The 14,233-nt window shown below is 42.1% G+C and overlaps 1 protein-coding gene across 10 annotated transcripts in view; it reads left to right on the forward strand.

Moving 5' to 3' along the window:
- The window catches only part of DST (dystonin), a 432,436-nt gene that overhangs the window by 171,503 nt on the left and 246,700 nt on the right, over window positions 1-14,233 (forward strand). For 7 of the 10 annotated variants that reach the window (XM_054022027.1, XM_054022034.1, XM_054022035.1 and 4 more), the window contains 3 exons: window positions 1,988-2,077; window positions 5,081-5,158; window positions 8,986-9,078. In XM_054022027.1, the coding sequence (XP_053878002.1) occupies window positions 1,988-2,077; window positions 5,081-5,158; window positions 8,986-9,078 (261 nt within the window). Of the gene's footprint in view, window positions 1-1,987; window positions 2,078-2,622; window positions 2,659-5,080; window positions 5,159-8,985; window positions 9,079-14,233 lie in introns of all 10 variants that reach the window. The other 3 variants (XM_054022022.1, XM_054022023.1, XM_054022024.1) reach the window with 1 other exon arrangement.

A 14,233-nucleotide genomic window follows, 5' to 3' on the forward strand; every position in this document is an offset into this window, starting at 1 on the left:
TTTGGAAAACGTAAGGAGTAATTCATTATGGGAAAATCTTCCAGATGGCTTGTTCGGACTAGTTTTCAACATAAACATAAATGTGCTTCTGATGTTAGTCCCATTTAAGATTGATAGTCTTGTAAATTGCTGTAGGAACAATGTACCTTGAACTAAAATATATTTATTTAAACCTAGCAACAAATATGTTAATCATTTGTTTCATAACATACAAATCTCTCCCATAGCCCAGACCTAGTTCCCTACTGCAAGCAGAAGAGGAATTGGATTGATTCCTGATGCTGTTCTCACGGACACAGATGTGCTGACAGTTGAGAGATCATCTCATAGATCCCACATTGGCAGAAGAATTTAGCTCCTTTGGAGGGAATAAAAGCCTAAGAAGGGACTGTCTGCCCTTTTGCATGCCACAATCAGACAGTACTCTGGAAGCTCAGAAAGCTTCCTGTAAGACAGAAGTCCACAAACTGTGGGGTGAGCCACCTAGTGGGGTGCTTAGGAATGTTTGGGAGGTGCAGCGGGGCCTGGGCTGGCCCCAACGGGTGCAAGGAGTGCCAGCCAGCCATTCCCTGTCTCTAGCTCTGCTCCGGTCCTGCCTGCAGCTGTATCCCCGGCTACCAGGCCTGCACTTGGCCTTGTCCCCAGCCTCGGCGTGCCTCTGCTCCCAGCCTTGCCCCAGCCTGGGCTGTTGGCTGTAGTTCCATTCCCAGCTGAGGCGGGGGGCGGGAACGGGGTGGGGCTGGAGCCGCACCTGGCCATGGGTCTGGCTGCTGGCCCTCACTGCAGCCCAGCTGTAGCTCTGCTCCCATCCCTTGCCGCGGCTCCGGCCCCGCACCACTCCCGGCCCCACATCCACTCCCAGCTACGGCCCCAGTGTCTGCCCCCTCTCCGCATTCCCCTGAGCCATGGCCCCGCTTTGGACTCCGAAGGGGGGTGCAGACAGGGTAAGGGGGGGAGCGACCCTCAAAAGTTTGGCAAACACTGCTGTATGGTGTTTTAATGGGGACCCAAAATAGGCTGTAGATGAAAACCCCACAATGTTAAAAGTCTCTGCCTCTGAGAAATGAGAGCCTCTGTGTCCCAATTTAGTAGGATGGATGGCTCTCTTTTGCCAAAATAATCCAAAATCAGAGTAGTTAGAAATGTTGAAAGTCCTCTCAGAACTGCTGGATCTTAAATCATGGCCAAATTCTGCCCTTCTTTACTCTTGTGCAGCACAGTTGACATTATTGTTCTTTCACGGATGTAACTGAAGCCAGAATCTGGCCTAAGGGAGTGTGTTCAAGTTAAAAGTTAAGTTTTGAAGAGGTGGTAGAAGTACTGTTTGAGGAACTAGAACTCAGTGGGTTAGTTGAATATAATGGTTCATTATAGGTATGGGATGGATAGAAAAGCGAGCCTTGGGAAGATACACTGTTTAAGAGGGAAAGCTGAGAATGATGAGATACGTTCTTGTTGATTCATGAGTGATGGGTTTCTACTAGTTTTTTGCTGTATTTGGTTCAGGGGCCAAAATATGGGTTACATTTTTGCTTGGATCCAGCCAATTTGCATGGGCTGTAAATCAGGGCAGGATTTAGCTCTGTCTTTTTTTTTCTGCAATTTATTCTGACTTGGGTCTGAACTGTGTCCTCCTTACATAGGCCAAAGTAGATAGGTATTTGGCCTCAGTAAACATGGTAGGGATTACATCGTGGTTACTTTGTCAATTTGTTACCTACCTTGTGGCCTTTCCACTGTTATTCTTTTCATATTTACTAAAATATAAAAATATATGGAAAATGTGGAAGGGGGTTGAATATAAGTTTACATTGCAGCTAATTTTGTTTTTGTATTTCTCTTGGCATAGAGACTGAACAAACCAGGAGTGGCATGTTGAGATATATAAGAGTGTGTACATTACAGAAAAACTGCAAATATCATTGTAAATTCTTGGAAAGATACAGTATCTTAAATGTCATTTGTCTCTCCTTCTCTGTTTCTGCAGGTTCGCAAGCATGTGAATGATCTGTATGAAGACTTGAGGGATGGACATAACTTGATCTCCCTTTTAGAAGTCCTTTCTGGGAATACCCTGGTGAGCTTTCTTTAATCACTGTGCAGTTATTTCAGGCTATTATATACCCATTTATCCCGTTTGCTAACTCTTCAGATGTGAGCTGTTAGAATTCTCTTTGATATATCCCACACTATGCGACTGTTGATCCCAGAGGCATAAGTTATATTTCTGTTGATACATACCACACCATGAACAGTGTGGAAATATGAACTATTTTTGTTAGTCTTCTTCTATGATCACGAGACTTCTTTCTTTTTATAGATTAATGTACTAGTTCTTTATCTCCTTTCCTTTTTTTTTTTTTTTTTTTTTTTTCCTTTAGCAAATGTTGGATGGTTAATATTATTTCACATTAAAGAAAACAAAGTACAAATAGCAAGGAAAAAAATGTCCCTGAAATTGTCTAACACACTCCTCGGGTGTCATTTCCTTTCTTTGTGAGCATTACTTCCCTTGCTTGGTATTTGTTCTCTTCATTATGTTCTTCTGTTCATGCTCTTCTCTTCATTTGTGGTCTGTCTTGTGTCTTTGCTGTCCTATCTTCTGTCTGTTATATTCATTAGCCAAGGGAGCGAGATTTTTTGAAGACCTTACGGTTGGTGAGTTCAACAGAAGCATGCGCGTATGAACAGCATGAGGATGTGGAGGATGAGGATAAGGGGGTAGGTGCCGACCCCCATAACTATACTAACTTAGTATTTGAAGTGTGGTGACTGCTAACTTAAAAGTAACCTGTTAGTTTGGTGTTCTGCAGTAGTTCAGTGGAAAGGACAAAAGAACTCATGCTGATCAACCTGGATATACATATTCTGGGAAAGACTGATAAGATGGAGATATGGACAAAGACTTTTTTCATTCAGTTCATTTGCAAACAGTTACATGCAAAGCTTTTAAGATCTCCATTTATTTTCAATCACTGCACTTACAAACGTTGTACAAATACAACAGTATGTAAGCGACAATCAAAATATTATGGAATTATGTTATTTTATATTCAGTTACACTAAGATTTCATTTTATTTTCAATCACTGTAATTTATGTAGCAATTATGCAAATAATATAAGCAAAGGGTGAAATCTTGGTTCCATTGAATGGAGTAAAACTCCCATATACAACACGCGTACAACATAATATTATATGAAATTATGGAATTTAAATTAATTATGAAAATATTCTTTTGCGGTTTATCATCACAAAGATGGTTGATCTGATTTAACTATAGTTACTTTTCAAAGTAGATAGTGCACAGTGGTAGTTGTCATAGATATGTGTAGTGCTTCAGCTAGTAAATATATTGATTGCTTGTAGGGCTTATTTTATGGCACAGATGCTGAATATCAATTTTTTGACTTATTTATGTCATCCAGAAGGGAAATATCTACTTAAAAACTGTAAAGTGCTGAGTATTGGCTGGTCCGAAGGAAGTTGTTTCATGCCTCTGTAGAACCCGCATTGCTAGTGTTTGCTAAAGCAACTTTGTATGTTAGGGGGCCAATTTCTATCCTTGGATGCACAACGTGTCATGCTGCTGTTGTGATTTCATTGGAATTTGTGTGCTTTCATCCAAGGGCGTAATGTGTCTCAAGACACTTGTACTTTAGCTATATAACATTTCCCCTCTGTGATCTTATATTGTTACTTTTTGACAGTCTGGACTTCAGCAAACTCTCCTTGTTTTGGAAAGTAAGATGCCAATTCTGTAGTCCTTAGTCCCACTCACGGAAGTTATTCTATGATAAAGACTGCAGGGATTGATCCACACCTATCAGTAGTTTTAGAACAGATTGAAATCTTATATGGTAACTTGAAATTCCATTTTTGTGTTTTAGTCTATGCTTCTTTTCCAATTGCATTTTGTCATGTTTCCTCTTGGCAAACACGTGATATCCCATAGGGGGGGAAATAGCTCAACTAAGGAAAATCTATGACTATCTGACTGTTTCACGGAGATTGTCTGAGGAAATACTCATATTCATCACTGAGCTGTATAAGTGGTTTGTAGTATGCTTGAGCATATTACTGGGAAAGTTTGTGAAAAATCTGAAATAAGGAAGAAGGATATTAATATTTGGATATTATGATGACATACATTTAACTACTTTCCTCTGACAGCTAAGTAAAAAATTCCTTTTCTGTGTAATTCTTCCTCTTGGTGATTTTACACTAACTGCATGCTGTTTTGCCATGTTTCCATTAACACACCATGCATAATTGTTTTATAGTTTCTTCTTTGTTGATTTGTTTTTGCTTTGGGATGAGGGGGATCTTTTAACTTTCTTCATGCCTCACTTTCATAAGTGTTCAAATAGTAGATCATGCAGTTCTGTTAGAGCAGAAGTTAATGAAACTCTGCCTGAGGAAGGAGTACACAGTTAGGCACTAAGATGGTAGTTATAGGATTTTTATTGGTAGGAAGAATTTATTTTCATGACATGTTTCTAAATATATATATATATATATTAATATGTAGTTAAAACAAACACAAAATCTAAACACACATCACACCAGCATAGTAAGGTAAGTTTTCTTATCACATTATTACCAGAGTCATTAATTGGCCAGCTCAGTGGTACACATGATTATTATTTGTGATTTGGTTTAACTGAAGTGTTGTAAATCTTTTGTTATGATGCAGCATCTAGTTACTGTATTTCCCACTATGGCTTTGATCGTGCAATCTGGTTCATATGGGTAGGCCCCTGTGCCCGTGAGGAGCCCTCTTGACATCAATAACACTTGGCAGGGACACAGGCACCTACCGTAATGATCAGATTGCAGGATCAGGGCCTTTGATTCTGCTCTCCACTAGTTGTGCAAATAAATTTCAACTGCAATGAAAACTGGCTTTCTATAAATTCATAGCTCCGTTACTTTTCCTTAAGTTTCAATTACACTTTTGTAATAGATGTTGAAACATTAGTGTTTTAAGGATTTAAAATGGAAACTTTTAAATCAGATTTTTTACCTTGTAGGAGTTTTGGTCTTTGGAAAATCTCACAACTTTCATTTTCTAATTTTAGCCCCGAGAGAAAGGTCGGATGCGTTTTCACAGACTACAGAATGTACAAATTGCACTTGACTATTTGAAAAAACGCCAGGTATGGTAATAGTTTTAATAAATAAAACTTAAGTGAAAATTGCACTTATACAGATAATAGAAACTTGATGAGGGAAGGAACAGCTATGCTATTTGTTCTTTTTTAAAATGCATACAGTAAAAATGGTTGGAAACAAGGATCTGATTTATTGTGGTGCCTGAACTGATGGTAGTGGACACTTGGTGGTAGGGGAGATATTGAGCAAAGGTGTAAAGCCACCTTTGTTCCTTCCTTGTTCTAGGGTGGGGGTAGTCATCTCACTCCCAGCAAAGCAGCTGCAGATATTGCCCTAACTTACACCCAGGTTTCAATGGCCCCAAGTAGCCATTCTGGCCAATGCTCCCTTTTCACAGGAATTCTCCCAACCTGCATTCTATGATGCCTCCATGTCATAGGGCAGGTAATTTGTGAGAATTCCCCAGTAATCACTTATGGCGGCTTTACAGCCCTTTGGTGCTGGCAGAGCTGGCATGAAGAGCCGTGAGCTGTGAACTGGTGCTGATAAGCATTTTTTGCTGGCTTTGAACACTTGCTGGAAGAATAGAAACGTGATACAATAGCAGTACGTTTGTTTTAAATAAGAAATGCCACCTGCTGAGTCATCTAGTAACATTTGTGCAATAAGGATTCAGTCCCGCACCGCTGGAGTCAATGGGAGTTTTGAAGCTAATCTCAGTGGGAATAGGATCTGCACTAAGAAAACAAATGGTCACACAAGCTGACAGTCAAAAATAGCATATTTGTGCAGCCTAGACGCTGGTGGTTTGGTAGTGCTATAGCTTATTGCTAAATGGGAGACCCTGGTTCAATAAACCCATAAGACATGCAACGTGCAAGCAGGTGCATTTTTATTAAGGTGCAGCAGTCAATGGAGATTACAGGTCTCAGCATACAGTGATCTGTTATGATCTGAATATTCAGGACTCTTGAATCAAGGTAGAATATTGTATGGTGGCATCGGTGGTCTTTTCATCCTGCATGTCCATATTAAATAGGATGGTTACTGTGCAGTCTGTTCTATTTTACACAGCTTAGGTGCAGCTCTTGGGTCCTTGGCAAGTTGCCAATGTGACCCTGATTTGTGTAAGGTTTCAGTGCCCCTGCCAGAGGGACTGCCAGTCTAGAGGAAGATGATACTTGCACACAAGTGGTTATCACAGACTTCCAGGATAAGGGAACGTGGCCAGCAGTTGGGGTAGCCCCCGAGACCCTGAAATAGAAAAGGCACAGTCCTCTGGAGGCTCATTTATAAATGATATTTGGAAGACATCTTGCAGAAGATTGGCTGGGTGACTTCCCGTTGGAAATACTGTATTGTGATTTAGGTTAAATCCACCTCAAATAACCATGAGGGTTAACTTTGTGAGGGTTAACTTTGGAAAGGCAAATGAGTAAAATAAAAGCCATATGTGACTGTAGTGTACATTTTTGTCAAAACTGAACAGCTTTTATAATGTAGTAGGAGGAAAAAATTAGGATCTCTTAATTTTTTTTATAACTCTTGGATATATTGTCTCCTTGTTCCATGGGGAATGCCTACTGACAGTAATTATATCTATGTGGGCAGATCAAGAAGAAAATATGGCCTGGCACATTAAATGTTGATACAATGTGTATTCTAAAGAACATACACGAATAATTATTGATTAATATAAGCATCAAGTGCATTTTATTTGGGCCATCTCTCAATTGGCAAACTAAATAGGCAAATTATTTACTGCCAAAAATTGTCAGTAACCCATTCTGAGTGACAGGTTTCAGAGTAGCAGCCGTGTTAGTCTGTATCCGCAAAAGGAACAGGAGTACTGGTGGCACCTTAGAGACTAACAAATTTATTTGATCCTAAGCTTTTGTGGGCTACAGCCCACTTCATCAGATGATTTCATGTTCTCTGTATGTACATATAAGGTTACCATTCGTCCGGATTTACCCGGACATGTCCTCCTTTTGTGTGCTAAAAATAGCGTCCGGGGGGAATTTGTAAAGCACTCACAATGTCCGGGATTTCCCCCTCCCCTGGCAGAGCAGAGCGAGCGGCTGGGAGGGCTGCAGGAAAGTCCCGGGCTGGACTCCGGAGCAGCTTCCTCCTCCCACCCCCCCCTCCCTGCATTCTGAGCCGGCCGGCAGCTCCTCCTCCTGCAGCCCGCTCCGGCAACCCTGTGCAGGGCCAGGGACCGGGTTTTGTGTTGTGCAGGGGAGCTCAGCCATGTGTCCGGCTGGCACAGAGCCCAACACCCTGTTCTGAGCAGCAGGGTAAGGGGGGGCAGGAGAAGGGACAGGGAGGTTCTGGAGGGGGCAGTCAAGAAACGGGGGGGGGGCTTTTGGAGGGGAGTGGAGAAAGTTTTGGGCAGTCAGGGTACAGGTAGGGGGTAGGGTCCTGGGGGGCAGTTGGGGGGGGGTCTTAGGAGGGGGCAGTTAGGGGACAAGGAACAGGGAGTCTTAGGTAGGGGGTGGGGTTCTGGAGGGCAGTTAGGAGCAGGGGTCCCAGGAGGGGGCAGTCAGGGGACAAGGAGCGGGGGGTAGGGAGCTGGGAGTTCTGGGGGGGAGCTGTCAGGGGGCAGGAGTGGGGAGAGGGATCGGAGCAGTCAGGGGACAGGGAGCAGAGGGGTTTAGATGGGTTGGGAGTTCTGGGGGGGCTGTCAGGGGGCAGGAGTGTGGAGAGGGATCGGAGCAGTCAGGGGACAGGGAGCAGAGGGGTTTAGATGGGTTGGGAGTTCTGGGGGGGGCTGTCAGGGGGTGGGGAGTGGTTGGATGGGGCGTGGGAGTCCCAGGGGTCTGTCTGGGGGTGGGGGTGTGGATAAGGGTTGGGGCAGTCAGGGGACAAGAGGCAAGGAGGCTTAGATAGGGAGTGGAGTCCCGGGGGGCAGTTAGGGGCAGGGGTCCCAGGAGGGGGCAGTCAGGGGACAAGGAACGGGGGGAGGGTTGGGGATTCTGGGGGGGCGGGAAGTGGGAGGGGCAGGGGCGGGGCTAGGGCGGGGCTCCTCCCGTCCTCTTTTTTGCTTGTTGAAATATGGTAACCCTATGTACATATATCTTCTTACTATATGTTCCATTCTATGCATCCGAAGAAGTGGGCTGTAGCCCACGAAAGCTTATGCTCAAATAAATTTGTTAGTCTCTAAGGTGCCACAAGTACTCCTGTTCCATTCTGAGTGAGAGATTATTGGAGTTGCAAATATGATTGACCATTGATTTTGAAATTTCAATTAGTAATTTTAATCCTGTTCATTAATTAAGATGTGTGAAACAGTTTGAAGGTGTGAAGTGCTTTATGTGTGTTTATATATGATTAATTATTATCAGAAATGTAAACATTATAAAATATTGTCATTGGTTTAGTGGGCCAGATTCTCTCCTGCAGCTGAGCTCTCTTTGGTGCAGGAGAGTAGGTGGAGGGGAGGGTGCCAGGGAGCCAGTTATAGCTCCCTCAGTCTAAGGGCTGTCCTGTGCTGCTCTTGGCCCTGGGATGACTTACAACAGTCCACTCCTGTCCCCACCCTGATCTACTACACCCCTAACACAGGCTCTCTATTTCTGACATGTCCCTTACACTGTGATGGGGGACAGCTGGCACAGGAACCTTTATGTTAGTTGAGAGTTCTTCCCCACTAGAGTGGTTCTCAACTGGCCAGTCACGACCAGAAGCTGGGTCCTTTGCACTGCACAAAGGAGACAGATTGTATTGAACTGTGGCGTAATATGTTTGTTACTGAATACATTATGAATTCAAGTAGTGTTTAGTTTAGTCAAACCCGTGTGGTGGAATAAATGTTTTCAGCACCAGTTTGTTTCAGTTTTTACATATATTTTTCTTTCCACAATGGCAGGTGAAACTGGTAAATATTAGAAATGATGACATAACAGATGGAAATCCCAAGTTGACTTTGGGGTTAATATGGACCATAATTTTGCACTTTCAGGTAAGCCTTGTTTCTCTTGACAATATACGTTCAGTCAGATACTGTGTTCTCTGGTAGGCAATTATCATGAGTGCATGAATCAGTTGCAGTAGCAATCTGTAGAAATGGTGTAACGTGGGATCTCTCTTCTCCAGTGTTTGAAAATTCTGATGACTTATATGATAAAATACACATATTGAATCATAAGTTAGTTAGTTAGACATCTCATTCCCTATTTGTAGAGAGAGATCACAAAAGTAGCCTATTTTATGGTTAATCTTATAAAAAACAATGCTTTTTGCGCATTTCTTTCAATTCTAATAAAAGGGTCTTGTTTTGTTGCTCACATACAGGCTTCTTTTGTTGAACAATAAGATCAGAAAAATACAATTGTTTTTGCATCTTTGGGAGTTGCAGTTTTCTGCTGATTTTGAAAATTGAAAAAATATTACTTCCAACATTTTCTAAAAATACAAATCTGTTAAAAACATTTCATTTTGAAGGCAATACATGTGATGGTAATAATTGATCACACTAGACTGGCATTATAATTTTTGCACAGTGATTGGATTGTGTACAGTATAATTCATCTTTACAGTATGTGGTATAGAATTGCTTCTCAAAATTAGGGTTTGACAATGGCACTAGAGGTAGATGATCTAATGCATATGACTGTTAAACTTTATTTAGTGTGACTACTACATTATTGTTTGCAACCGATTCCTTCTGGTGTAGGTGTTTTAAATTATCAGAAACTTGCATAATCAAATAGCAATATGTGGCATAGCATCATACTGTTACTGTTTAGGATTTTTGGTTAAAAAACTATATTACCAAAAGCCTCTTAGAGTGTAAATTAGCTTTCTAACTGTAAATCCTAGACAGGAATAGGAAGGAGCATAAATATATAGGAAACATGCTATGTTACTATATGCATTTATGAAAATTGGAACAGGTAGGGGTTAAGTATCCTTATATTCACTGGAACTACTCATGTCATGTGTATAAGCACTTTCAGAATTGGCCTGTTGGTTATCTTGTTATCAGTATTGTGAAGCACCGAGGAGAGTTTTGGGTGCATGTAAAATGACGAGAGTAAAACCCTCAAGTAGCTGTCCCTATCTATAAAGAATAACGAGGGAAATAAATGTATAAATTATGTGAACCACTTTGACAAGCTGTTGACCATTATTTTCCATGAGCTGGCTAACTGCACAAGACTTAAATAGGAAACTTCTTGAGTTGCAGTTGCAGATCTAGTCCAGAGTCTCATTTAATGTTCCCACCAACCTGTATGTTATGTCGTACCAAAATGCACTAGCTGTGATCTAATGTGTGAGACTTGAACAGAACTAGAGTTTTAAAAATAAATAACTATTAAGCCACTTCAGGAAATATGAAATAACTAAAAATTAGAAATTCAAATTGTTGGGAGTTCTGCCTCTTTGCACATGAATGGGTGCACTCTCTGAACCAAATTCAGAGGTGATTTTTAAGTTAAACCCCTTTGCTCTATAATATAGATTTCTTTACACATTGGAGCCTGATCTTCTCATCGGTTGCCTGCACACAACTTCTTTTGAAGTCCATGGTAGCTTGATGCAGTTGATGGGATAATCAGGTTGAGGGGATGCAAATAGATCCAAGGGAGAGTGAATGTGAGGGATCTAATTTATACACCTTACACATTACCTTTTAATTTTGCCTTGCCTTTTGTTAAGGAAGTTTGCTGATACTAGCTGAGTTGGAGTCAACAATTTTCAGTGTGAACATATTGCACTATGCTCTGTTATTTATATTTGTTCTAATTACATTGCAAACTGGGTGGTTTGCAAGATACCAGGGATTTCTTGGCTGTGCTTCGTGATCTAAGTTGTTTGCCACAGTCATGATGCTTGTTTGGGGGATAATAATATTTCACCAAAACAGATAATGGTTCTAAGAGCTTTAATGCTAGAGGAAGGCATCATGTGAAAAATAAAACATAAAACATACAGTGTACATTTGAGGCTCAGTTCTCTCCTGCACCTGAATTCATTGGGAGAGGAAATGGCTGTGATGTGCTGAGTCAGCACCAGCCCAGTCCCAGATCAGCATAAGTTCTGCTCTAAAATATGTCACTGCCTTCTGCAGCCTATGCAAATCAGAAGGCTGCAGGTATATTCTGCTGGATGGAGCCCCTTGTAATAATACATATAGGGGTGGAAATAGTAGCATTTTTTTTCACTCATTTCTTCTGATTGCTTTGCTGGGCATGTATGTTGCAAGTTATTCTGCCCTTTTGGTGTGGAAAATACACAAGGCATATATATTTCCAGGATATAGACTTTGTTTTATTTGTGCATTTCACATATTTTTGGGGGGAAACAATTTGTGGTTCATTTTTAAATTCAAGTACATAATGCAATGTGGACTATTTTGTGTGGTATTATGTCTAGAACACTTAGTCAAACTAATAATGTGCAGAATTATATACTGTATATGCAGTGTGCAAGATTAATTATAATTGTATAGATGTGGGTATGTTTACACTACCCACTGGATTGGCGGGCACCGATCGATCCAGCGGGGATCGATTTATCGCATCTAATCTAGATGCGATAAATCAACTGCCGAGTGCTCTCCCGTCGACTCCTGTACTCCACCGCCGCGAGAGGCGCAGGCAGAGTCGACGGGGGAGTGGCAGCAGTCGACTCACCGTGGTGAAGACACCATGGTAAGTCGATCTAAGTATGTCGACTTCAGCTACTTTATTCACGTAGCTGAAGTTGTGTAACTTAGATCGATCTCCTCCCCCCACCCCCCATGTAGACCAGGCCTGTGTAGCAAATTCTTCTTTCATACCTATACAACTCCACTGAAAATGGAGTCGCACAGGTATAAATAAAGGTGGAATTTTAAAAATATGTACAAATTTTGCAAAATATTGTCTGTATAAATGCATGAACTTTTGTTTCCAAAGTCCTGCATTTGAAAATACTCCCAGCTGACCTGCACTCAGCTTAATTACAGCTGATTTAAGAAAGAAGGAAAATAACTTCCAGATTGAAAAGGCCCCAAATCTGCCAAACTTCAGGAGTCTTAGGCACTTCCAAACTATCACCCAACAGACTTTATCTTCTTCAGCTTCCCATTGTCAAACTCGTCTACACATGCCACCCAGATCCTTAACTGGTGTCCCATCCCAGCAGCCCATGTTCCGTCCAGCCCTGCACACACTGGATGATAAAATGCAGAGAAAGCATCATTCTCTCAGACGCAGCGTGGGCTGACATCATCTCTTTCCTCTAATCAGCCAGCATGTGTTTTTGCCACGTGTGTTCTTGCCTGTTAGGGTATGTCTACACTGCAGTTCGAATGTGCTTCCCAGCGCAGGTAGACAGGCAGGTGTTACCTCTGCTTGAGCTAGCATGCTAAAAGTAGCAATGTAGTGGGCAGTAGCACAGGCAGTGACTCGGGCTAGCTGCCCGAGAACATACCCTGAGGATCTGGGTGGGTTTGTACACAGGCAGCTAGCTTGAGCCGCTGCCCATGCTAACCCTGGCTACACTGCTACTTTTAGCACGCTAGCCTGAGCAGATCTAAGGCATATCTGTCTACGTGTTCTGGGAAGCATGCTCACAGCAGTAGCGTAGACATATCCTTACTCTGGTCTCTGCTCCATGCTAATCTGTTTGCCAGTTGATTCTTCCTCAGTCTGTCTCAAGGCAGTCTGTTAGTCTATTGACTCAGTCATGTAACTGTTTTCCTTGCAGACAAGAGTAGGAAGGATGGTCTAGCACCGTGGTTTTCAGACTGGGGTATGCATATCCCTAGGGGTACGCAAGCTCTCGTCAGGGGATACGCGAGAAAAATCCTGTAATGGCGGACAACACACTTTATTTAGTAAGATTTGGCATTCTAATCATAGGTATATTATGACCCTACTCAGATGAGAGTACACTGTAGATAGACTACATTATTTGGAAAGGGGTACACAGCCTAAAAAGTTTGAAAACCTCTATTGGATATAGCACAAGGCTGAGATGCAGGAGATTCACCCCCATCTCCCTGAGCAGGAACCCTCTTTTTATTCTGTGTTTGTACAGCAGCTAGTATAATGGAGTCTCGGTCTATGACTTGGGCCCGAAGGTGCTAGGGTAATACAAATAATAATAAAGATAAGGAGACCTGTGTCCAATTCCCAGCTACCCTGGATTCAGCTTCCCACCTCAAATACAGATTTACTGTGTGATACCATCCCCCATCTTTAAAATGGGGATAATAGTCCCTTACCTCGCAGGGGTGTTTAGAGGATAACATCCACTGATAATTGTGAAATGCTCTATTATCATTCTGGTAAAGGACATATGAGCACCTGAATAGACAGACACACATGAAGACTGCCCAACTACGATAGCCTTCTCATTTCCTTTGTCAGGTTACCAAACGGTCATAATGTGAAATTTTGACGCCTAGCATCCATGTGGCCTCTCCTGCTTTGGTTATTATGACTCCTCCTCTTGGCTGGCAGCAGTCTATGAGGCATGCTGCCTGCTTTTCTGCCCTCTGTGCTTTGATCACGTGGATATGGGATTGAGATTCTGGGGGTTCGGCTGTTCCTCCTGCCATCCTCCTTTCGTGCCTATTTTTGGTCTTCTAGCAGAGTTGTCTGGCCTTGAACTCACTCCAGACATTGGGCTGCCATCCCAAGGATTCATGTTTAATCTGCTCCTGATTTAAAACAGCCAGCGGAAGGTCAAGGACTGAGCTTTTCAAAGATTTAAAGATGGAGTTAACACAGTCAGTGGTCTAATCTTTGGTTGTTAGAGGGGATGAATTAAGCTACATACCCTTGAGATTTTTGATTCCCAGTATGAAGCATTGGAGCATAAAAGACAGCTTTTAAAGGAGATACTTGCCCTATTTTTGTCCCCCAGAAGAACTCACCTCCAGCAACTTGTCATATTTGCTAAGCCTCAACTAAAAAAAATTGGGCTGGATTTTCTGGAGTTGTTGCAGCTATCAGAATCACAACAAAGGCAATATGCAATGAAGAAGAGCTCTGTGTAGCTCAGAGTTTGTCTTTCTCATCAACAGAGGTTAGTCCAGTAAAAGATATTACCTCATCCACCTTGCCTCAGCAAAGGCAATAGCCATTTGAGCTGTTGGACTGGACAGTCATATTTAGACTGTG

Source organism: Malaclemys terrapin, chromosome 3 (genome assembly GCF_027887155.1).
Source record: "Malaclemys terrapin pileata isolate rMalTer1 chromosome 3, rMalTer1.hap1, whole genome shotgun sequence".
Lineage (NCBI taxonomy): Eukaryota > Metazoa > Chordata > Testudines > Emydidae > Malaclemys > Malaclemys terrapin.